At 40.7% G+C, this 27098-nt stretch overlaps 1 protein-coding gene across 1 annotated transcript in view; it reads right to left on the bottom strand.

The window, feature by feature from the left end:
* Positions 1–27098, bottom strand: part of SPOCK1 (SPARC (osteonectin), cwcv and kazal like domains proteoglycan 1) — a gene marked incomplete at its 5' end in the record, with an annotated part of 409034 nt that overhangs the window by 160928 nt on the left and 221008 nt on the right. Inside the window, 1 exon segment of the mRNA XM_082211637.1 lies at positions 25432–25546. Coding sequence (XP_082067763.1) covers positions 25432–25546 — 115 coding nt within the window.

Below are 27098 nucleotides of genomic sequence, written 5' to 3'. Positions count from 1 at the left end.
CCCCCACAACAAACACTCTGTGAGGTGAGTGGGGCTGAGAGACTTCACAGAAGTGTGACTGGCCCAAGGTCACCCAGCAGCTGCATGTGGAGGAGCGGAGACGCGAACCCGGTTACCCAGATTACGTGACTACCGCTCTTAACCACTACACCACACTGGCTCAGTGGAAGAGCGTGTCATGTTCAACTTCTGAGGCGTGTTCGAAAACCGAAGCATTTACTTCTGGGTTCACGGCGTTCGAAAACCGAAATGTTCTTCAACGGAGACGTTCAAAAACCGAGGTACCATTGTAAATGAATACTGGTCTAATCTATGAGCCATGATGAAGCCAAATATACAAAATGCAGCACATAAAATTGTAAGTTATTATAGTTACTTATTATTATGAATAGTTACCATATACACCATTACAAAGTGTAAACATATTCTTGCTGCCACAAAAGCATAAGCAACAACTTTGTTAAAGTTTTTTGATAGTACTTTGCTTCTTGGAGGCTTCCCCCCCCTGCTGGCTTAAAACACCACCACTGCATACCAAAAACCAGGCAGTCGTCCCCACAAGGCATCCAGATGTTTAGGATTCCAACTTCCATCAGCCCTTGCCAGTGGGGCCAATAGTCAGGAGTTGAACTCCCAAACACCTTAAGGCAACTAGAATGCATCTCTTTCAAAGACTTGCTTTTGTTGCTAATACATTCTTGGCCATTCTGTTTTACCCTTACATTAGAATCAATATGAATAATACTGGGCAATCTACAAATGATGGTTACAGAAGTTGTTTCAAAGTAAGATTTTATAAAAGCCAAGCCCACCAAACAAAGCCTTTTCTTCCCTCCCCTAAAACAAAGCAATACAAAACCCAAAATAATGGAGATGGAGATACATATCATTTGCCCAATTTCACCAATGCAGTGGTTTTTTTTTAAAGAAATAAAACTACAAAAATCTCACACAACACATTTTCTGATTAAGGTAAAGGGCACATGTGAAAAATTCCCCCAGCTACTTTCAGGAATTATAAATTTTGGCATGAATTAAACTGGAAAGGGGTTTTGGAATCCCAGAACAATTAGGAAACAAAAGTGCTCTTAGCTCTTAAGAGAAAGAAACCAAATATTTCATTTCATATGTGCTGCATAATATCTGACACCCTCTCAGACCACTGTGAAACAAATAATGAGCTTAAATAAGTCCTAGCAAAATGCTTGCCTTTTCTGACACTTTGCCTTAAAGAGGCAAACACTGCATTCTCAAGAAGCTACAGAACACTAAACAATAAGGATATTTGAAAAACAATTTCTGTCCACTACCAAAAATATATATGATTTCCACACAGAGGTACAACTGCATTTCTCTCCCTGTGTGTCAAGTAAGCTGTTTTGGAAAAATGTTGGGAAAGTTGCATGCAATATTTTATTTTTTAAAATAAACATAGGGTGGCATTCAACTAACCCATCCCATCAGCACAATAATTTTTGCTTATGCCATGGGATTTCCCTGCTCTCAGCACCCCATGCCCTCTCCAGATCAGATCCAAGGGGTTGAGGGATTCCTGGAACAGATTTAGGAGGCATGCAGGGAAGGAGAGGAAAGGAATGTTACATTATGCAAGCAAAAATCTTTGTGCTGATGGAACATTAATGTAGCACTACATTGAGAACAACCCACTTATCCCATTTTAAAAAAAGTAAAATGTAATTCAATTTTCAAAATGAACTATTGGTGATATCCAGTGCTACTCATACTTAGAAAATACCCACTGAAATGAAGTCCATTGCTCTCAATGGGTCTACAATGAGTATGACTGATGCTAGATCACTCAGTATATTTACATTATAGAAACTGTGTTTAGGTTGTGTGTGCGTGTGTTTGTGTGTGTGTGTTCAGATTATAACTTGTGATGTGATACTAGTACAAAATATATAATTTTGCAAATTCTCTAAAATTATGTTCTAAACATTTTTTATAATGATCTTGCAATCAAATGCCATGTATTAAACATTTTATCCTACCTTCTAAAGTCCTTTTGTTTCATGCTGTTTAGATTGTAAACCTGATGGAAAGAGCTGATCTCTATAAACTGCCTCTGGAATTTTTTCCAGCTTAAGAGTGATGTAAAAAGAAGCTCAGAGAAGGTAGGTTGTAAAATGAATGCCTAGAACCTATTTTCTCTGACCCTCTTCTCTGGAACAGGTTCTGAGATAAAGTTGGGCTCCATGAAAACATCTCTCTTTTTCATTTGTAGTGAGTTTTGACTAGCTTTACGGGAAACTTTTTCTGCGTGTTCATTTTGCTTTTCAGAAATAATTTGCTCAAATTCTCCTAGGAAAAATAATACTTTTACGTCCTCTCAAAATGTCGCCTGATTACCTGAGCAAGTTAGAATAGCCTAAATACCAATGTTGTGAAGACTTCTCCCTAAGGGTTAGACTATGCCAATAATTCCTCTGAAACTTGCACAGGACTTCCAAGACAAAGGATAAGTCTTTGATGTCTGAAGGAAGGTGGTTTCTCTTTCTTATATTTACTTGTATAGTTCAGTGCCCTTCAGTCGTAAGCTAAAAAGGAACTCCAACATGTATTTAACCTTGATCAAACCACGGGCAATAGGGGATGGGTGAGGAGGGACATGAGTTGGAATGTTGTCACAAAAGGCATGACTTGATCCATTCTGCTGCACAAAAATATATCGTAGTTATCTTGACTGAACATTTTTATACAAATGTCACCCCCTGGACCTGTCTTGTTCTTCTCTGTAGTTTTTGTCTTCCTGTCACTCAGGTAGCTCTTCCAACATGTGCTGTCTTACAACTTGCTGTATCTTCTGTGTTCCCTCAGAGCTTTATTTTAGTCCATTTGCAGACTGATGAAGTTCAAGTAGCTCTTTCTGTTCTATATATAGCTCAAATTCTGCAGCGATTTATTATCTCATTATATCTTTGGCATTAACGCTAGAGCCAAGACAAAACAATCTGCTTAGTTTTGCTTTCATTTTTCTTATTTTCAAAAAGAGCCTCCACTTTTCAGAGCGCTTTTGTCTTTTTCAGACAGGCTCTGAAATTCACCAATTTTAATCGTTTAAACGCCAAATAAGTTCTGTACAAATCTCCCACTATATTTATGGCCAACCAATAATATATTATTTTATTTGTGTCAGGTTTCTGTACCTCAGAAGGTAGCTACAAGCAACAGAGCTTTTTAAACGGCTCCCCCTTATCTGTAAAACTCCCTGGTTAAGAGCACCCACGAAGCTATCCAAGTGCTGTGGAGGATGACAACATTTCTACTTCATGCATAGTGGGTTGGTGCAGTTAGTGGACACCTCTGCTTTTTTTTAAAAAAAAACACCTTCATTTTACAGGTTTTGGAATTTGTGTTTTGAAGTGGTTTTAATGACTGTGACTAGCATAGCAGTATTTCTAATTGTTGTGTTAAGCTGCTTTGGAGATCCTTCTGCATTGAAAGGGAAGTAGAAATGGAATAAATATATAAACACATTACATGCCACACATGTAAATGCAAAAATATTGATAAACACAATCTGTAACACTTGTTCTTGGTTTATCTTAACTTTAAAGACTAGAGCACTAGGGCTGCACCATCACCTTTGCATTCGTCCAAAGGAAGCCCAAGGTAAAAGAAGCAGCAAGAGCACTTGTGTTGCTTCCAACTCTCTCTAAAGAAATGTACATATGGGCAGGTGAAGGTGGAGACAGATGCAGTGCATCAGTTTCTTACTGATGTGGTGGAGAACTGGAACATCAGCTCCCAGCATGTGTAGTCCTGGGCACAAGCAGCTTCTCTTTCCCAGTGGGGATGCTGGTGTTTGGGAGTCTCAGTCACTTTCTCAATGTGAAAGTAAAACTGGGCAATCCCCTTTGCCTGAGTGAAGGTAAGTTTTATCACCTTGGAACAATGGAAGGGGAAGGCATCAGTTAGAAGGACCGGAGTAAAAACAACTTTGCTCCCATGGATTGCAGCAGGCTGCATCTAGGGCTATGTTCACCTTGTTCTGCTCAGAAGCATTTGATACAGGGCACCTGTAATCAGCTGCTGGAAATATCCCTGTGGACAACTGTAAGTTCAGCGACAGCAGCATCTTGGTAAATGTATGAAGCATGTACAATGTAAGAAGCATAATAATATAAAATAAAAGACATCGTTTAGACTTCTTGTCAAACCTAGATAGCATCTTAAAAAGCAGAGACATCACCTTGCCGACAAAGGTCTGTATAGCTAAAGCTATGGTTTTACCAGTAGTGATGTATGGAAGTGAGAGCTGGACCATAAAGAAGGCTGCTCACCGAAGAATTGATGCTTTTGAATTATGGTGCTGGAGGAGACTCTTGAGAGTCCCATGGACTGCAAGAAGAACAAACCTATCCATTCTTAAGGAAAACAGCCCTGAGTGCTCACTGGAAGGACAGACCCTGAAGCTGAGGCTCTAATACTCTGGCCACCTCATGAGAAGAGAAGACTCCCTGGAAAAGACCCTGATGTTGGGAAAGATTGAGGGCACAAGGAGAAGGGGACGACAGAGGACAAGATGGTTGGACAGTGTTCTCGAAACCACCAGCATGAGTTTGACCAAACTGCAGAGGCAGTGGAAGACAGGAGTGCCTGGCGTGCTCTGGTCCATGGGGTCACGAAGAGTCGGACACGACTAAATGACTAAACAACAAACAACAACAGACTTCTTGTAGAACTAGATCGCTGCAAATGGAAAACCCAAGCATCAAAAGCAAAACAAGTATTAAGGTGAAAAAAGAATTGGGCATAGGAAATCATTCAGAAAGTCAAATGTTGCTTGCATCATCATTTGACATCTCTAGGCATTGTGAAGTCCCACTACTGTGCTACTAGTGGGAGTAATGTAACTTAGTACTGAAAGTTCTTAAGCAATCTTTTTGACACCCAGTGAATTGGCATAAAATACAATTCTAGAATGAATTAAACATCCTGACTTACTCCTGACATTAATTAGTCCCTGGTAGTTGATGGTAACTACTGATAACAGGTAATTATTCAGGATTTGGGGGGGGGGATTGTTAATGAAAGAAGATATGTTGTCTGGTAATCAAAAGCCGAATGATAGAGGTCAAGGAAATTAACAAGACAACACTCCAAACTGCCATCCTAGATATGCAATGTCTTTATTAGGATTTTCTTCTTGTTGTTATGGTATAAACTATGATAGGCCCACCAGAACAAAGGTATCATGGCAAATCATTAAAAGTTCAGTTTTGGAAGAAAACTGCAATTCTCATTTGGAGTGTCTCTTGATAATACATTGTAGTATTGCAATATGCTACAACATGGTCTGCATTCTGCAAGCTATTCATGCACACACAAGTAGCTTGCAAAACAGGGACACAGTGATCAACCAGCAGCCTATTAATGCACATCCAGTCTGGCTTGCAGCAGCCAGGGTCAGCTCACGGCTATCTTAATTCCTTGCATCTTGTGGGGTCAGGAGACTTTCTTTCTTTCTCAAGGCTTTGGCTGAGCTTTTCTATGCAAGTGAATGAAATAAAGGAAGGAGACACTACAATGTACACAAGTAAATACCATACATTTATGTGTACAGTAGGAAAGAAAGAGTTGCAACTGGGAACAAAGGACATGTTGTATTTTTCCTGGGGAAGTTTTCTAATTATCCTAAAGCTCCTGGAATTCAGCTGTGCCGGGTATTGTCGATTGAGTTTGACTGGCCCCAGTATGGCTGAACTAAAGTATATTAAAAATAAACTTTTAAACATCCTTTTAGGATACATTCAAACAAATAGTTGCATCAAATTAGCATATTACTGTTAAATGCAGCTCGTTGTATCATCACATGCAAACATTCAAACACCATTCATATAAAGTACTCACACAGATTTTGAATGGTTAACAACAGGGGTCAGCCCTGAGAGCCAAATGAGGCCCTCCAAGTGCCTTGATCTGGTCCTTAGGATTCTCCCCAGGCCACATCCTACTTTGGCCTCCTCTAGGCCTTCATTCAGTATTTTTGCATGACTGGAATGTGATTGTTAGAAAAGCGTTTGCACAACGAGTTGACAATTTCCATTGGTTCCTATGGAGAAATTTCTAATGTGTTCCTGACCATGGAACTTTGAGCCCAAAATGATGAAAAAGCCCAGGCAAACCCAGGAAAATGCTCTGAAACCTTGCAAAAGGCAAGCAATAAAGTGAAAAAATGCTCTTTTATTGGTCTCTTCCTTCCCTCCCTCCCACTATTGTTTCTGGCAAAACAGCTGCTGCACACCAGCAAAACACAAAAAAGGAAGGCTTGTTTAAGGCTCCTTATTAGTTTACAGCACTACACACAGGTCCAGCTGTTTAGATAGCTGAATCTGCTGTGTGTATAGTGAGGTTTAGGTACTAATTCCTTGTGTTTAGATAAGTGAATTTTCACATAATGAGCATTTGGATAGGACCTATGTGTAATTTGACCAATAATCATGGTTTTCCAGTGCTTCTCCTCAAGCTGTCATTTTGCCATGGTTGCTTTTCAAAATCTTGTTCTCAATAGATATATGATAAACCAGTTCTGCAACTCTTATCACCCTTTATGCCTTTAAATCCTATTGCATTTTCCTTGGCTACCAACCAAGCCACAGGCATCAAGCTGAAACAAAATGCATTTTAAAAGTGTAATTTTAAGACTTAAGTGTCTTCAGGCTGGTTTATAAATGTGCTTCCCCCCCCCGAAAAACACACAACTACACCAATCATTGTTGTTTTTCTTAGTCATAGTGAGTACACAAAACAAAACAAAAAAATGAAAAGGCAAATACTTTAGGAAACAAGAAAACTAGTTTTGTTTGGGCTCAGATTAGTTTCAAAATGACTGATTTCCTGATGGCAGCTGTTGGGAGACAAAAGCACTTTCTTAAATGCAAGGGAGTTGTAGAATAAGGTATCACACAGAAATGTGTATTTTCTTTAAATGAATATGTGTAATTAATATATATAAACCATGGTATTCATCACAGGGAAAACAGCTGGACCCCATTGAAGAACACAGTAATGGAGCAGCTTATTTTCCATTTCAACAAGGAAAGCATCAATACAAAATTGCACATGACTACAAAAGCCTCTAGCAGTAGGAATAGTGTGCGTGTGTGTGTGTGTGCGCGCGCGCATGCACGCATGCACACACACACACTTGTTTAAAGGCAGGTTGTATAGGGTCATGTTGACTCAGATATATGAGGCAACACTTATTTTTACACTATAGGGATGCAGTCATTTCTTTGCAAAGTCCCCAGCTCCTAGGCAGGTTAGATGGTGACAAAATCAAAGGGACTCCAAGATGAACTGTCAGAGAGTATTTACTGTGAAGACAATGAAGTGTCCTGTGGGAACCAATCTACAAAATGGCCCCAATGGGCACATCACTAAGCGTTCTCAGGCATGTTTCTAGATGCCATGGAACCAATTATTGTTTCACTAAGAAACAGTCTGCACAGCAGCTCCTTGGGCATCCACCAGGCTTCTCCCCTCCCACCCACTTCCAAACAGCAGCTCATAATCATCAAGACTCCTCTGCTGAGCTTTCAAAGTAGTTTAGTCAAAATAAAAAAAATCCTTCCAGTAGCACCTTAAAGACCAACTAAGTTAGTTCTTGGTATGAGCTTTCGTGTGCATGCACACTTCTTCAGATACACTGAAACAGAAGTTGCCAGATCCTTCTATATAGTGAGAAGGTGGGGAGGGGTATTACTCAGAAGGGTGGTAGGAATGGGAGATTGGCAGATAGCTGAGATGAGCCTGTTGACGACTCTTAACGACTGTAATAGGTCTTAACGACTGTAATAGGCAAGGGGTGAGAAGGTGAGAAATGGCTTAGTCATGTATAATGAGATAAGAATCCAATGTCTTTGTTCAGACCAGGTCTCTCCATGGTTTTAAGTTTGGTAATGAGTTGCAATTCAGCAGCTTCTCTTTCCAGTCTATTTCTGAAATTCCTTTGTAGTAAAACAGCTACTTGGAGATCTTGTATAGAATGTCCTGGGAGATTGAAGTGTTCTCCTACTGGTTTCTCTGTTTTGTGATATATACCATCTCGGGACTATTCAATTGCTCATCGTCTAACATTGTGTATGCCATCAAATGCCAACAATGTGCTTCAGCTCTCTATATTGGACAAACAGGCCAAACCTTACGCCAAAGAATAAATGGACATAAATCTGACATCAAGAATCACAAAACAGAGAAACCAGTAGGAGAACACTTCAATCTCCCAGGACATTCTATACAAGATCTCCAAGTAGCTGTTTTACTACAAAGGAATTTCAGAAATAGACTGGAAAGAGAAGCTGCTGAATTGCAACTCATTACCAAACTTAAAACCATGGAGAGACCTGGTCTGAACAAAGACATTGGATTCTTATCTCATTATACATGACTAAGCCATTTTTCACCTTCTCACCCCTTGCCTTTTCCTGTAAGACCTATTGCAGTCGTTAAGAGTCGTCAACAGGCTCATCTCAGCTATCTGCCAATCTCCCATTCCCACCACCCTTCTGAGTAATACCCCTCCCCACCTTCTCACTATATAGAAGGATCTGGCAACTTCTGTTTCAGTGTATCTGAAGAAGTGTGCATGCACACGAAAGCTCATACCAAGAACTAACTTAGTTGGTCTTTAAGGTGCTACTGGAAGGAATTTTTTTATTTTGACTATGACAGACCAACATGGCTACCTATCTGTAAAGTAGTTTAGTTGCAACTATCAGAAAGGGTAGCTCACAGATTTTGATCCTATGGGAGATCATGAACAGGACTTGTAAACAGGGACATCTGCGAGGGTGTTTAGCAGGGGAAATTGAGGGGGAGGCCCGGAGTGCTGCCTCATGCTGTGCTTAGAACCAAGAGACATGGCCTGGGAGCGAGCTGCTGCAGTGTCAGGACTAGAACTCAAACTCTGCCAGGAATGTAAGGACCAACAAATTCTTCAATTACCACACTGACATTTTCATTTCCTAGGTGGTAAAAGAAGGAACAAGAGTATCATTTCTCTTGGACCTGCTCCTCACCAATAGGGAAGAACTGATTGATGAGGTAGAAGTGCATTAAAATTTGGGAGGAAGTGATTGTGTTCTCTTGTGTTTCATGATACAGAAGCAATGGAAAGCTAAGTGTAGTCGGACATGCACTTTGGACTTCAAGGAGCCTGATTTCAACAAGCTTAAGGAACTTCTAGGTGAGAGTCCCTGATCAGAAATACTCAAAGAAAGGGAAGTCCAAGATGGATGGGAACTTCTTAAAGGCAAAATATTGAAGGCACAAATACAGACAATTCCGGAAGGAAAGAAAAGTGGGAGGCATCTAAAAAACCCCAGTGTGGCTGCATAAGGAGCTCACAAATGAGCTGAGCTTTAATAAGGGCATGTATAAGAAATGGAAGAAAGGGGAAATCATGAAGAAAGAGTATACATGAGTAGCCAACAGTTGCAAGGAGAAGGTCAGGCAGACCAAAGCTCAGAATGAATTCAGGCTTGCAAGAAAAGTTAAAAACAATCTTAAAAGTTTCTTTGGCTAGGTTTGAAGCAAAAGGGAAAAAATAAGCAAGTAGTAGGTTTCCTGTATAGATAAGATAAAGGTATGCTATTTGGTGACAAAGAGAAGACAGAAATGCTCATCACCCACCTATATATTTTACACGCACACACCCATTGATTACATATGATAATTTGTGTCCTACTCTTTCTACAAACTACTTTGGAAGCTCAGAGAATAAGGACTCTCAATGAACTCACCCAGCTAATTAACTAGCAAACTAAATAAGAGAAATTGAGCAATAACAAAACTGAGTCTATGTGGGGCTTGGGGGGGGGGAAGGAGTAATATTTATTCCCCCAGTAAGAAATGGGGAATGAACTGGTAGAAGAGATGGCTGGTGAAAGAGCGGAAAAGTGCCATCTAACACAGGTCAGCTAATTGTGAACCTTTGTGGAATGCCTAGTGGTATGAAGTTATTTTGGACCATCTGTGCTGTTGCTTTTATTCCTCTATTAGGTTTTATGTTCTCCCCTGTTTAATTTCAGCCTGTTAAAGTAGGTATTGCTTTACAGAATGTTACACACATCGATGCACTATTGGCATTATGATTAATTGTAATTGCTCTTAATATGTTTTTTGAAATTGTTATTGCTCTTCATTTGATATGTTGTGAGCTGCTTTGTGCATACAGATCAACAGGCGGCGGCAGCAAACTACATAAGCATGAAAATACATATTGAGTAACTGTACCGCAAGGTGCAGATGGTTCTTGCACCCTACCTGTTGTTGCTGCAGTAGCTTACTGAGGACGGGGGGACGGCCCTCTGGCTAGCTCTGTTTCATGGCCACTGCTGCAGATGGCAAGAGGGTAGCATTGAAATTATCAGGACAGCAGTGTCTTATTGCCCCAAGGAGCTAAAAAGGGCACACATGATCCTGTAAAGTTTATGTTCAACATTCTTTGACTTCACAGTATGAAACTATCTATTTCTCCTAAATGTGAAACATGGTGCGTTTCTTTGACCATGGTGCAGACCTGATTAGTGACCTTTTTGGAAATAATTTATAACTAAAACAATGGCATATCAGTGCATCTATTTTAAACAAGCAAATCCATGTGGTTTAATCTTAGACAAGCATTAATATAACCCATAAGCTCAGAGCCTGAAAGAGACTGCACTTATATGGCTGATGCCCATAAATAATGTCATTCATGGTTCATTGGTCAAATTAATCTGATAGAAAATGACTAAATTGAAAATCTGTGGGTTGAACTCGTGATGAGTTTTGGCAGAATGCTAAGCAGGCAATTGCAGGCTTATTAATTGAAAAGGAGATGAGAGGAAACTGAAAAATGAAAGTACTAGGAAGTAACAGATTAGAAGATAAATGTGGTAAGACCACATATGTCAAACAGAAAAATGTTGTTGCATTAAATCCTTTTATTTTAGTATTGTCAGCTCAGGATTTTACCATGAGCTTTGTAGAATGTGTGTGTGCACAAACAAACAAACAATCCAGTTGCTTTTGGATTTCATCTTCCCCGAGTCTGACTGGGGTTTACAGGAACTGGAATCCAGTAACTTCTGGAGGGTGCCACACTGCCAACCCCAGAGGAATATGTGTGTTAGTAGGAATGTAAGTTGAGCGATTAATATGCATAACAACCAGTCATTGCGCACATTAACCAGGACTCATGGTCTGACCATCAAGTGGGAATTGTGTACAGACTCTCCAACAGGCCTTGCAGAATTTGAATATATTTTGTACATTCTCCAGTCATTATGCATAGGGGCCTGGGGAATGTGCATAATGACCGGTTGTTATGCACATTAACCACTCAATGTACACACATCCTTTCCTCATACTTAAAAACCGAAATGTTTGGTGATTGCTGGATGATACTTCTCTTGGAATCAGATTACATTGTGAAAACTCACTTTAAAAAGAGTGTGACTGTAATTAAGGCAAATATTTTTAAAGCATGGTATTGGAGGAGAAGCAATAGAACCACAAGGAATGGAGAGGGGGAGCTTAACTTCTACAATATGGTCTCCATAAAAAAACAATTCCCCTAGTAGCTGCTACTTGCATCAGGAGCGAAGTCACAGTACACATCAATGAAGCTTTTCTCGTAATGTAAGTAGCAGATTGTAGGTGGGTGGAATTTGTATCAGGACCACAGCAAGACTTAAAAGAGCAAATAATTGGCAAGCAAAGCTGGATAGAAGACTGCTCCTGCCCACCTCTGCTACCTCTGGGGTTGCACAGCTGCTGCTGTGGCTTCCAGTGAGATCTTCTCTTGTGAGATCTCACCGGAAGCGACTGTTGCCACAGCACAACCCCAATAAGCAAGGCTGTGGTGGTGATGTGTATGACAGCTTCCCATTTCACCTCAGGTGGTGAAAAGGGCTGGGCCACCCCTGCTTAATCGACGTTCTTTATACAGCATTCATTGTTGGGATTTTCCTATGTTTAAGCCAGTTGTTCCTCTGCTCTACTGTTAGAAAACTGCTAGTATCCTGCAATAAATAAATAAAAGAAGACCCCACTGACAGGGGAAGCTGTACCACATCGCTGCATAAACTATAACTGGATCATTCAATCATTCCAGATGCAGCACAATTACCCACCTTCTGAGAAGGAGACTCTCATTTGCATCTCTGCATGTCCAACAGCTCCGGGTCTGCACTAAATTATTTAGTGTTACAACTCTTGACAGCACAGTCCTACATATGTCTACTCAGAAGTAAGTCCCATTTACAGTGGTGCCTCGCAAGACGAAATTAATTCGTTCCGCGAGTTTTTTCGCCTTGCGATTTTTTCGTCTTGCGAAGCACGGTGTCGGAAAAGTTTTGGAAAAGCTTCAAAAATCACCAAAGTCTTCAAAAACCTCAAAAAAAGGCTACCACACCACGTGCTATGAGTTGCTCCTCGAAGTCAAGTCGCAACTGTATTAACGGTTTTAAGGAAAAGGAAACAAACTTGCAAGACGTTTCCGTCTTGCGAAGCAAGCCCATAGGGAAAATCGTCTTGCGAAGCAACTCAAAAAACCAAAACCCCTTTTGTCTTGTGAGTTTTCCGTCTTGCGAGGCATTCGTCTTGCGAGGTACCACTGTAGTTTGGCAGTGCTTCATTTCAGGTATGTGTTTACAGGACCGAAGCCTAAATTGACTCCTGCTTGGCCTGTCGAAAGCCTCATGACCTTTGAATGTGCAGTGTTAAAGGTATCTATGTTTTGAGCCTTTGATGTCAATGATCCTTTGCATGGATATACTTCACTACAGCTTTGTTGTTGTTTGGTAACACAAATCTCTGTTTATTGTGTTGGAATCAGTTTTTAAACCCCCACCCACCCCTGAATTTGGGGGCAGTATATCAGGCAATGACAACAGCTGCTTTGGAGACGTGGGGAATCTGAAACATCAGGACACACATAGATCTTGTTATGTTCCTTTTTGTATTTGGATCACTACCAACTTAGCTAGTCTGCTTTGGGGATACTTGAACACTTGATCTCAAGTGAGGGCAAATTCATAATTGGTATATTCAGCTCTTTGGTAAATGCAGGGAAGATGGCTATAGGAATGGAGTATTGATCTGCCTTTCCCATATCAAAACACACATAATTTTGCCATGCCCCTGTTAGATTTGGTCATCTGTTTAGGTGCAGGTTTGAACTTTAAGGAGTACAACATGCACACCCATTCCCATGTGCTGAACCTCCCCCTCTATCACCTTTCAGTTAAAAGGGATATTAGCAACAGGACCATCATAGAATAAAATGGAGGGGGGGACAGATCAGAGGAGCAAGAACCACTAAAATACATCTTAGTGCTTTAGTCTGGACACTAAACAATTCCATAAATCCCTGATTGAACTAACATACTTTCGGTTGGTGTCAAAAAGCAAAGAGAGATACCACCAACCATACCTCAGAGGAGAAGTAAGCCTTCCAGAAATTAATGGAACATGTTCCAACAATAGGTATGTAGAATGTTCAAGATTCCATTGTTGGTACTTCACACATGTTATGGTTTGTGAATGAATTTATGAAACAGTTGGGCAAATTAGGCCTGTGTGTAGAAAGGAAGAATGACCTTTCCAAAGTGGTTAAAAAGATAAAAACACTCCTCTGTAGATTCCACTTTTAAAAAATAAAATGTTACCATCTGATTATGTTTAACATGATATAACACTATGAGAAGAAAACTCTAATTCATAACGGATAAAAAGCTGCAGAAAAGGTTTTATATACTGACCACCTTGAAGGGAACTGCAATATTTTAAAGAGGGTAATCTGCATATTTCATATGAATGAAATATTTTGTGTTCATAATTTATACTGCTACAGGAGTTTGTAATATCATCTGCCCAAAGATAGTAATTTAAAAGGCTGTACGTTTAACACTTTCCCACCAATATAGTATGGATGTTAGGAATTGAAGAAAGGCTTTAATAAAAATCCCTTCCCTGTAAACTTCAATTTCAATATTATAAAAGCATGCCTTTTATTAGCACTAAAAAGACTTTCCTGCTCAACACATTCATGTCCCGAGGCTTTACAGGGGGGAAAGCAATAAATTTAGAAACTCTTGTAAGTAGATTATTGTATAAATAAAAAATTATTGAAGCAACATTGGTGGTCATTTGTGAACATTAAATAACAATTTCTTTTTGAGTGAATTGCTCAGCCAATTTTAGTCATGGATAAACAATAAAAATAAATAGTTGTGTTCAGCATCACTGCCAGCTACGTCACAGTTATCATAACTCAGTAGCGGATAGCATGATGCTCACCTGACCTCTGGACATTCATGCTGCTGTTGCTTACTGGGAAGTAGAGAGGCTAGGGTGAGACGGTGGGGAGGTTGGCATGGTGGTGGTGCATTTGCACTACCACGCCAACCTCACTGCCACCTTGCTCCTACTCCTTGCTTCTGGTCAGCAGCAGCAATGCAGCCAACAGGAGGGCAGGCGAGTGACAACACTCCCCCATGCCACTCACAACTGTTACAACTATCAATATGTTAAAAACATTATGGGGAATTTTAGGCAGCATGTCCCTATCACAACGAACCATGGAATTATGGAAGCTCTCTTCTTGCCGGAAACATTTTAGTCAATTGACCCAATGGGTCAAAGCTGACAATTGACATAGTAGAATCAGTTACATTTTTGTGACCCTCAAACTAAGTCTTGATACGTTTCCGAGCACAATTCAAAGTGCTGGTGTTGACCTTTAAAGCCCTAAACGGCCTCGGTCCAGTATACCTGAAGGAGCGTCTCCACCCCCATCATTCTGCCCATATGCTGAGGTCCAGCGCCGAGGGCCTCCTGGCGGTTCCCTCATTGCGAGAAGCAAAGCTACAGGGAACCAGGCAGAGGGCCTTCTCGGTAGTTGCGCCCGCCCTGTGGAACGCCCTCCCATCAGATGTCAAAGAGATAAACAACTACCTGACATTCAGAAGACATCTTAAGGCAGCCCTGTTCAGGGAAGTTTTTAACGTGTGATATTTTACTGTATTTTTGGTTTTTATGGAAGCCGCCCAGAGTGGCTGGGGAGGCCCAGCCAGATGGGCGGGGTATAAATAATAAATTATTATTATTATTATTATTATTATTATTGATAGTCTAGCTGAGGAAAGAACTAGGAAACTGGCAGACAGAGGTACCTTGTATCAGAGCCTTATGCTGATTCACCAATTGTGACTTTCTTTAGAGAAAGTGGATCTTGCACAGTTATACATGCCCTGGTTACTTTATGCTGGACTACTACAATGCACTTTATGTGGGGGTGTCACTAAGATGGTTCAGAATCCACAGCTGGTACAAAATGCAACTGGCTTGAATGCTGGTGGGAGTCAAATAATTGGAGCGTATAATGGTGCCTAATATTCCAATGCCTTTCTTTTTATTATTATTTATTAAATTTATATGCCAACCTTCATCTGAAGATCACAGGGTGGTTCACAGTATAAAAACACAAAATACATACGACAACAACAATGACAAAACAATAACACTCCACAACACATTAAAAAGGCCATAGACTTGTTTCCTGCTTGGCAGGGGGTTGGACTCGATGGCCCTTGTGGTCTCTTCCAACTCTATGATTCTATGATTCTATGACTGTTAAATCTGCCAAAGGGCTGGGCGAAAAGGAATGCCTTTGCCTGGTGCTTTTCTGCTAGGCCTTGTACAATACTTCTTTCAACCTTGCCTTAGTGCATCATGTCTGGTCTCTAGTTTAAGCAAGAGTCATGCTGGACAGCTTTTGTTTTTACAGCCAAGAAATGTAGAGTTGGGTATACAGGGAATTGGTGCAATTTAAAATGGTGAGAACCTTCAAGATTATGTCATGACTGCCTTTGTATCACTTTTTGCCCATGCTGGAAACTGATAGGTGTGATGGGTGATGTTTATTTTGAAATGATTAATAATAATAATGTAGTCAAACCATGCAGTAATGAAACATGAAGGTTGCTCAATGAAGCATTCATCAGTCAAGAAAATGTCAGAGTTATTGCAGCATGTGTAATCTTAATTCTCTCCCTAAACACAAAAGATGCACTAAAAGAATCTTAGCATATATTTACTAGCATAACCTTTTTATTGCTCTTTAGTAGTGGTCTCTCAAGATTTGTCCAAAGGAAGACACTTATGACAACCATCTACTTACAACTAATTTACAGTGATGTCCCCAGTGTGAAAGGAGTTCACATTGCCCTTTTCTGCTCTTAAGAGCTTGATGATAATAAGACAAAAACAGGGGAAAAGACAAAAAGCATTCAAATCAAAGAACCAGTTTTGTGGATTTCTCAGCTACAGTTAACAACACACTGATAACTTGACAACTATCTACTGAGTTCTGAAATGGGCAAACTGTTAAGATTAATAGTAAGATAATGGCTAGGGAAGATAGCCGGACAAGTAAGAGCTTGAATGAAGAAGAAGGGAGAATGCTTATTGGAAGCAAAACACTGAAGTGCTCTAACTACTGACCTGTATTCCTTCTAGGATATTTTGGCATAATCAACAGAGATGTTTAGGTGCAATGATGGGTAAAATCTTCCTTATTATTCTTGTCAAAACTGGCACTACATCTCTAGGGTCAGGAATTTTCATGAGGGTAGGGTTTTCTTATTTGTTGGTTCACAAGTGGGTTCAGATCATTACTGCACCTTGTTACCTGCTCCCATAAAAGCACATACTGCATTTTTCCATGTACAGTGGTACCTCGGGTTAAGTACTTAATTCATTTTGGAGGTCCGTACTTAACCTGAAACTGTTCTTAACCTGAAGACCACTTTAGCTAATGGGGCCTCCTGCTGCTGCCGCGTCGCCAGAGCCTGATTTCTGTTCTCATCCTGAAGCAAAGTTCTTAACCTGAAGCAATATTTCTGGCTTAGTGGAGTGTGTAACTTGAAGCATATGTAACCTGAAGCGTATGTAACCCGAGCTACCACTGTATAAGACTATATTTCCCTCCAATTTTTTTAAGTTTAAAATTGGGGGTCATCTTATACATGGAATGTTGCGATTATTTATTTCTTAATTTTGGGATCAAAAAATAGGGGCCGTCTTATACATGGGGGCATCTTATACAGGGAAATATATGGTAACTGGTTTTTTTTTTGCAAAAGTGCATATGAACAGACGTTATCATGTGTCCTTTCTACACATGTACATGGAATCCAAAGCATACTACACTCAACTGATACATATATCTTTCGATGTACAATAGAGCAAATTACACTTACATTAACTGTCAGGGAACTGACATCGGAGCCAGAAGCGGAGGAAAGGCTCCCAAGTGATGCTGGAGAGGGACCCAGCAGGGAGAGAGGCAGCTCATCAGCTGGGGAACGAAATCAGTGCAACACCAGGGATAAAGGGGGGCAGATGGGGGAATCGGCGAGAGGGTCCAGGACTCCTCGCCGGACACCAGCGGGGAGAGCACGGGTCCTCCGCTACCCACACCCTCACTGTGCAGAAGACTTCCACGCAGGGAGAGTAGGAGGAGACTTGGCGTCAAACAGCTTTTATGCTGGAAAAGGTTTAAGAGACGCCCACTGACGGATTCTGCTAGCGACTGAGGCAGCCACGAAGTGAAGGGCTGTCCAGACAGAAAGGTTTAACAAGGCAACACAGCCAGGAGTGGCGGCAACTTACGCACGAGCAACCCCTATATTCATTACATTAACATTAGAAGCACAGAATCATAGAATTGGAGAGCTGGAAGGACCCCAGAAGGTCATCTGGAATCTTAACACGGTGGCCCACCATCCAATTTGAAACCATACCAGACCCTGCTTAGCTTTGCAAAATGTGCTAGCAGTTTTATTTCTGGCACTTCCAAACACCCTAGCATCGGGGAGATTTATCAGCCAGACAATAATTCAGTGTTTGGAATTAAATAATGTAGAAATGTATTACAACATTAGAAAAAAGATTGATTGGTATGCAAACTATTTCAGAAGTAAAAGAGTGGATATGCTGGCAGCTTAAATTAGAGCAGCAATCTCAGGTTTAACTTCAGAAGCCAGTAGAGGAAAGGATCTAAAACAAATGGTGGAAGGAGGGCAAGAGATACCAGGCAGGCATGCAAGGAGTTAAACTGGAGTTAGAGGTTAGACTTAAACAGTGCTGGCTGGGAGCAGGCTTGGCTTAACTTGCTTAGAGGAATAGAGGAGGAAAGAGACAGTGGGGAAAAGAAAATTAGAGCATCCCTTGATGAAGGCTTAGAGAGAGGAATTCAGGCCCAAAGTGAACAGAATATAGAGTAACAAAAAGGAAGAAGAGATACTGTGGAGAAAACTAGGAGGGGGAGGCAGGCTGACTAAGACTGGGGAAAAAAATCTGTGGAGATCCCTCATAGTCTCTATGCTGAAGATTCAAAGAAGAGAAGTTTTAAATCTTAGACTACATAAGGAGAGGAATTTACCCAGAACAAAGGAAGAGGAGAATCTATGGTACTGGGAGGCCCTAAAGTTATGTACAGTGGTACCTCGGGTTAAGTACTTAATTCGTTCCGGAGGTCCGTTCTTAACCTGAAACTCTTCTTAACCTGAAGCACCACTTTAGCTAATGGGGCCTCCTGCTGCCGCCGCGCCGCTGGAGCACGATTTCTGTTCTCACCCTGAAGCAAAGTTCTTAACCTGAAGCACTATTTCTGGGTTAGCGGAGTCTGTAACCTGAAGCGTATGTAACCTGAAGCGTATGTAACCTGAGGTACCACTGTACTGTAAACCAAATTGTTATTGCTTTCTTGCTGAGGGCAAAGGAATGTTGTGGTGTAGAAATGATTCGGTGTACCTACTTACAGCGGAGGATTCTATCCCTAATGGGTTATTCCACATCAAATCAATGCAAAAAACAAGGGTTTTGTCACCCACCATCTCGGATTTTGATGAAACTTGGTCATCATTGGTTATGGGGGGAAAACTAAATAAAATGTACACAAGGGTACCTTGTGCCGAAGTTCTCAAGAGTGACAGACAACGCAGATTTAATGAAATTTTGAAGTGCTATAAAATTAAAATCATTTGAGATAGAGGGGAAAAATTTAAGGGGGTTTCTTTCAACCATAAGGGAAGGGTGTAAACCAAATTTCATCAACATCTGAGATGGAGGGTGACATGACCTTGCTGAAATGATGTGGAATGACCCATATGCTATTTGGCACTCATGTGCCTTCCAGTGGCGCTGGTGCATGCCATTTCCTTCTTCAGGAATTGAAGATGACCAAGACTTACCTGCAAGTAAGCCCCATTGCTAAGCTTACACTGTAAACTAGGAAATATCCGGGGTGGCTTAATTAGGCAGTAGAGAAAGGCATTGGCTTGCATACCCACTGTGTGCATTTCATTGGTCAATTTCATCAAGGTCAATAAATGCCAAGGGAAGCTTTCTTGCCCTGGGTGTTTGTGCTTCTGTTTTGCAAGCTTTCCAGTTTTGTATTGAGATTTCTAGAGCCAAGAAGGCATGGGACACATGTAAAATGAATACTTGGTAACAACATACACATCTCTCCCCTTATGAAAAGATTATGATTATTCACAATGGTGAGGCTTAATTGCACATGGCCTCCCACTTAAAGAATTGACCAACTTACTGTTTCTCATCTAGTTCCCCCATACAAAGTCTTGCCCACCCTGCTTAGGATAGAAAGTTCTGGTTTGCTACAGCACAGGACACTGGCTAATGTTCCACAAAGCAGTCCTAATAGTGAAACATCTTGCACAATGAAGTGCCATCTTTCCACAGAGCTGCTACAACTATTTAGAAATCACAAACATTCATATTGGGGCATGTACTGCATTTTGCTACCAAATCTGTAAAATATGGATGTTTGTTCAATCATATTGTTGCAATGCAGTAGAACTGTACCACAGTACAACAGTGAAATGACTTCCTGATTGCCAGAGACGTATTATTTTTTTTTTAAGATGAAAGAAAAGTAGATTTGAGGCTTACATCCTAAAGGACTCCCCAGTTGCCCTGGAATAAGCTAAAGCATTCAGATAGAAGGATAACACATTAGACTTGGGGAAAAGGGACTTTTAGACAATAAAAGGCAATTAGACTGTAAGTCAGGGGTGAGTGGACTTCTTGCTTGTGGGATCTACTTTATTTTTCCCCAGGACCCCAGGCTGAAACAAGCTGAAGCCAAGTACAAAACAGTGGCTTAGAAGTAAGGAACAGGGCACCTCTGAAGAATTTGTCTTCAGTACCAGAACTGAGCTCATGGCCCGTTCACACAAAAATCCATTCTAGGTTTCTCCCAAAGCTTTATTCATTTCAGCAGCCTAATTTGGAATAAAAATGTTTCAATTGTTAGACATTTTGGAGTCAGAAATCCTGTTGAGTGACTTCAAATCACCCAGAAATCTACAAACGTAGATTCTGATCTACCTTCTGCCCACTCCTGCGGAAACATTGTGAAGCACAGCTCAGATAATATTAAGGAATATCAGAAAATTCAAAAAAAATTCTTAAATTTGGAATCTAAATACTTTTACTTAGAAATAAATTTCACTTCCCCAAAAAAGTGTGTAGGAATCCAGACCAGCTGTATCTACAACTGTTCTGGAAGTGAACTGATAAACGGGTGTCTCTACTAGAAGTATTTTTCTAAAGAAAATCAACAATCTGGCTCAAATAACACCTTCAGCGTTGCCTACTATTGAACTCATTCATGTATCAATGCAGAAATGTACAACAACTAACATACTATATCTGTAACATAGTTAAAATTCAACCAATGACATACTTTCAAATGGGGCAATTGCAGACACCATTTCTTGTATTTTAAAAATAAACTTCTCAAGGGCATTTGACTGAACAAAACTGCTGCAAAATAGGTCCAAACAGAATCTACCCAACAGACATTTTATTGCAATTTTCCATAAGCAGAGAAAGAACCAAAACATTTGATATTTCTAGCTGGCTATTATTTCTTTGTCATAAACTTTGAAGCTCCAGTGCATAGTAATAAATTGTCTAGCCATCTTGTAAAATAGGCAAAAGATTCAGTGCTTTATACATCTTTCTGCTTTTCAATATGTTTCTCTTCTTTTCTTTTCATGTCTGGTAATACATTTTTCCTTGACCTCCAGATCAACTTTCTCCTGATCATATAAACCATAATCGGGTACTTTTAAATGTACAATTGGTGAGTACTAATGGTAAAGTAGGGACGCGGGTGGCGCTGTGGGCTAAAGCCTCAGCGCCTAGGGCTTGCCGATCGAAAGGTCGGCGGTTCGAATCCCCGCGGCGGGGTGCGCTCCCGCTGCTCGGTCCCAGCGCCTGCCCACCTAGCAGTTCGAAAGCACCCCCGGGGGCAAGTAGATAAATAGGTACCGCTTACCAGCGGGAAGGTAAACGCCGTTCTGTGTGTGGCTCTGGCTCGCCAGAGCAGCGTTGTCACGCTGGCCACGTGACCCGGAAGTGTCTTCGGACAGCGCTGGTCCCCGGCCAATAGATGTGAGATGGGCGCACAAACCCCAGAGTCTGTCAAGACTGGCCCGTTCGGGCAGGGGTACCTTTACCTTTACCTTTAATAGTAAAGTATGGAACGTACTGCAAGGAATTATATTATAAATATAAAAAGAAGAACTTTTAAAATGCTGAAGTCAGTCCTGGCCCGCATTGCACTTCCAGTACATGTGCAAATTTCATGTAAATTAGGAAGTATTATAAGATAGACCGGAGAGGAAGAATGCTTACTGGTTACTGCTCATATGTTCATTTAATGAAACCAGAATATATTCTCTCCACTCTTCCCCAGCTACAAAGAAATCTAATGATCTTTTCCCCCGTAAGGGATGAACCCAATATTTGAATGTTCTCTTTGGGTTCTAAAACCAACTCTACAGCAACAAAAGTTTAAAGAGCTCTAAATCTCAAAACATAGCAGTATAAATAAAAATGTAGTTATGAGCACTCTCCTTTTTCTTGTAACTTGGAGTGTAGCTAGAGAAACTGTACATTAGCAAACACATCCCAATAACAGTAGTTTACAGAATTGTTTTCTTTTGAGCCACTGAAATTTATAGAATGTCTCCACAGGCAAAGGAAGCTCCAGCCTTTGTTGGTGTAACTAGAATTACAACATTCCCATACACAGTGGATGAAAAAGAAATATGTACAGGTTTAACGGAAATGAATAGGAACATTGATACATCTAGCTCATGACTGTCTACGCTTAGCTACTCACAGCAGTTCTCCAGGGTTTCAAACAGAAATACTTTTTCAGGCCTATCTGGAGATATCAGGGAATGAACAAGGGGCTCTCTGTATGCAAGACACATGCTGTAACACTGAACTCCAGCCCTTCCCTGGGAATATCACTTCCTGTACTGCTCAGCCTCAAAGGCTCTCCCGAAGGGATACAGATCCACTCTCAAGTTTTCCCTTGGGGTCTAGAGGTTAGAGGCTCAATTTGGATGTAATAACAAATCATGGTTTGTCAGTATAATAATGTGGAGCACTAAGATTTGGGCTTGCAGGCACTTGCCTCCTCTTCCTTCACAGGTGATGAGAGTTTAGATGCCTCAGCGAACAATAACTTTACAATTTTGTCCAAATACAACTAATTGCAGTTTGCACAAAACATAGCTCTCAAGGCAGTATGGCAAATCATGGTATGGGATCCTGGATTGAGGGAAAACTATGGTTTGCGCTAACCATATTTTGCTACATTAAGAGAAACAAGCCAAGTATTATTTACTACAGTTAGAAGGGGAAGCTTCTAAGCTCCTTCCCAAACATGCAAAGGAAGAGAAGGAGTTTCGGCAACCTACCTGGTTGTTTGAATGTAGTTCCAAGAGTGCTTTAATACAGAGGTTTTCAACCTTTTTGGGTCCATGGTTTCCTTGACCAACTACATACATTCTGTAGCACCCCTGTGAGGCTCAGGAGCCCAGTTATGTTACCCCCTGTCTGCAGAGCTGGCAGCCCCTCAACCCTTCTTGAACCCTTCCTTGTGGAGTGTTCCCTCAGCCTCCTCTCTTTTCCCCTCTCCTTGGCAGTCCAGCTGACACTCCTTGTCTCTGAGCTGACCCCCCGCCACAGGAGCTTGGGAAGCACCCCTGGGCCAGCCCCAGAGGCACCATTCGACTGGGGAGTTTGTAGCCAGGCTTGCTGCAACGAACAGCTGTGCAATGTTTTGGGAGGCGGAGATGTGAGACAGCATCAATGTAGGGATGGAAGGAAAGAGGAACAGAGGCCAGTGTTGCCTGCAGCACCCCGACCAACATTCAAGGCACCCCAGGGTGCCACGGCAGACTGGTTAAAAACCACTGCTTTAATAGATTGAAACAAAGATTTAGGACATTTAAAGTATCTCTTCACACAATGCCTATGAACTTAAGGAATTTGCTACCACAGATGTGGTAAATGCCTTTAAATGTGGATTAGACAGGTTGATGGAGGATGCATCTATCTGTAGCTATGGCTCAAGATAGCTACGTGGAACTTCCAGCTTCATTATACCATTGAATAACTGTTCCTGGGAAACAACAATGGGAGAAGACAATTGATGAGTCCTGCTGCTGGGCTTCTGCAAGCATCCAGCTGGATTGACTGCCTCTCCCCCTATGAACTGACCTGGATCACCATTGGAGGCCCTTCTTCGTGTGCCTCCTCCATGAGAGGTCTAGAAGGTGGCAACATGAGGACAGGATTTTTTTTTGCAGTAGCTCCCTACTTCTGGAATGCCCTCCTGAGGGAGGCTCACCTGCCACCTTCATTATACACCTTTACGGTGCCAGGCCAAAAACTGCCTTTTCAACCAGTCTCTTTCGTGTGTGTATATGTGAGTATGATGGTAGTGGCGGCGGGGTTTACTTTGTTTTTCTTCTTGTTTTTCTTATGTGTTTTGTGTTTTTATCTTGTATTTTAATGCTGTGAACTGCCCTGAGAGCTTCAGATGAAGTGTGGATACAAATTTAATAAATAAAATATAAATATAAATATAAAAACCATAAATAGCTACTCATTTGTATGTTGCTCAGAATTAAATGAGGAATGCCTCAAGAATCATGCGCCATTTCACCTTGTCTTGGCTATAAAAAGGAAAGGGTCAGACATTTAATACATGGAAAAACTGCCCCCAAATGAGTGCTTGGACGCAAGTCAGCTCTTAATTAACATTCTGGTAAAGCATGAACATAAAAGAGTGAAGCATGGGTATGTATAGGTGATTTTTTAAAAAAAGATTAATGACACATTGTTCAATTTTATAGACTTTATGTTCAACAAATCTTAAAAGAAAATGCAAATGGTGTCTATATATGTGTGTGTACATATATATATATATATATACACACACAGGAAGGAAAAAACTAAAAATAACACACTGTTAAAACCCATCCAGAAAGCCTAAAAAGGACACAGAATGCCCCAAATGCTACTTCATCTCTTTAAAGTGGTCAAGGATAAGAAATTATTGCAATGATTAGTATCTTCCCTTCCTAAATTTTCCTTTTAGGCACAGTTGGATGAAACACCCTGTAGATTAGGAGGGAAGCAACTATAGTTTAGCATGCATGGAAGAAATGACTTTGCAGCTTCTATTTGCCACAGGGAGCTAACTAACTAGTGGAATTAGATTTTTTTTTAAGAAAGAAAGAAAGATTAGCTCCACTTCTTTGGGATAAATGCAGTTGCCAGTGCTGCCTGCTGCCTCTCTACTCAACAGAAGGCCTTGATTTGCAATGTAGGAGGACAGATGTTTTATCTGGGAACTTGTCCAGATCTTTAAAACATACGCAGATGCATACACGCACACACGTTCGCACTATTTGCCTCTTTGGTCCATAACAAAGGCTTCAACAGCATTGAGTCAACATAACAGACAAATTGCTGGATACTTAATACTGTCAGGATCGAGTTCTTGTAACACATGGACATTCTTACTTTTTATCTTCTATATTATTCTATATTTTATATTATTCTCAGAAGCCTCTTTCTCATACACTTGCAATTAGAACTGAACCCACAGTGGTGGCACTGAGGAGACTTTTCACTGGTCCTTTTGACCCTTGCAAAAAACATGATAATTTTCTGAGAGTTGCAAACAGTGTTTGCCTACTGTGCAGGGTGAACAGTGTCGAGGGAGAGAAGGACTGGGCCCCTGTGGTTCAAGCAACCAAACCAATTCTTCCTGTTTTGCTACAAGAAAATGAAACCACCCACACAACATATCAAGACTGGAACCATCTGATTGTCTCAATTATGGGGAAGCCTCCCTTCTTCCTTCTTTCCTCTCTCTCCCAAATCAGGAGCTTCATTTCCTCTCACTGACATTGGCTATGTGGTGCCATAACATCAGGACACTGATAGGTTCAGCTCCCAGAATATTCTGAAAACCAATCAGAGCTGTTTAATTGAAACTATAAATCACAACGTTCTTACCTGTGTACCAGTTGTTTGCGACTTACGCAAATGGCTGTCTCGTAGTCATGAGTGACACACACTTTATGTGGGCTGCACTTTACCTTCAAGCATGGGTCTTTGGAAGGATCAAGAGCTATTAAAAGCAAGATATAAAGAAATAGTTTAGAAAATTATCTCTCCTCCCTCGTTAGCCAAAATAATGAGCCAAGCATCTCATGAGGAAACACTTTTCAGTGTAAAAATGTTTACCCCATTTATCTTCACCACTCTGCAAGAAAGATTATGCTCAGATACAGTCCAATGTACTTTATAGCCATCCAATTAGGATTCAAAGCTACATAGATCTGTTATCCAGGCCCTGTGTTCTAACCACTGCAACATCACAGGTTTTTTGCTAGTTACATAGACTTTTGCTTGGATCTGCAGAATCACAGAACTGTACACAGCTGGATGAATCCACCTCTTGCCTCCCCATGCCACCATTTAAGTGGGACATAACTATTTATTATTAGATCATAGATAAGTACAGAGCCAATAGCAATTGATATGATAAATAAAAAAGTAGTGAAGGTGCCCTACTGCTCAGGGTGAGGAACAGAAACAAAAACAGGCTGCATGAAAAACTAGGTGCCGAATCACAATTCTCCCTGGACTCCAAAATATTTGGCATGAAAAACTGCTTTCTGTATTCATTATGCATTGTTCCTTTGATTTTAACATCCACATCCTAATTGATTTTTAAAACTATTTTTAGATAGATCACTCTATATTTTTTTAAAAGAAGAATACTGCTTAGAATATCACCAGTCTATCATGCATGGAACTCTGGACTGTAGCAAAATGCCACAGTTATCTATTGAAATAACAATTGTACAGCCAGCTACTTAATGATTGCTACTGTGCAGCAGGACATGTAGTGATTGCTCAGCCCCATATAATAGAAGCAATCTTGTATTACTACAATGTGTGATTTCTTGTATTCAGCATAATTCTAAAATCAACAAAAACACAGCATGCCAGATCTAGCTAGTGCCAGCATGACATGCAAATACTAGTGTAGAATAGAGATACTATCATTATTGCAGCTATCACACCTTTAAACATTAACTCACAAAGAATCCAAAAGAACCTTTGAAGTTCTCTGTACACACATGCGGATGACGCTCCATTTGCCTGTTAAATACAATTACACCTGGGTACCCATCTCCGCAGAACAAGGCAGCACCGATCCAGGATGTAGATTCAAAGGAATTAATAAATGTCATATCGTGGTTAAACTGCAGGCTGTCTTTTTAATTCCACAGAAAGAAAAATAATTACAAATCTGGAATTTTGCCAGGACACAAGGATTAAAACCTTTTCACATCCAAAAAAAGATCTCGAGGGACTGTAAGCAGCCCACTGATGTTCTGCCAACAATTAGATGGGGCTCCTATGAAAATGTCCCATTTAGCTTATGATAAACCTTTTTTGTATGCAGCATGAATATGTGAACATAACAGAAGGGTAGAAGAAGGGAAGTGCCTGAAACTCAAGAGCAGTATTATTATTGGACCAATTTTTGCATTGTTGCTTTCTATCCAAGCTACTTCAAATACACTCATCCTGTGTGCATACTGAATGCACCAGGCGAGCACGGCATCCTTCTTGCATGCTCTGCCTCCAATGTCCATGTGTTTACTGTC

This window comes from Podarcis vaucheri (assembly GCF_965113315.1).
Source record: "Podarcis vaucheri genome assembly, chromosome: 2".
NCBI lineage: Eukaryota > Metazoa > Chordata > Lepidosauria > Squamata > Lacertidae > Podarcis > Podarcis vaucheri.
This window is presented reverse-complemented; position numbering and strand designations above follow the sequence as displayed.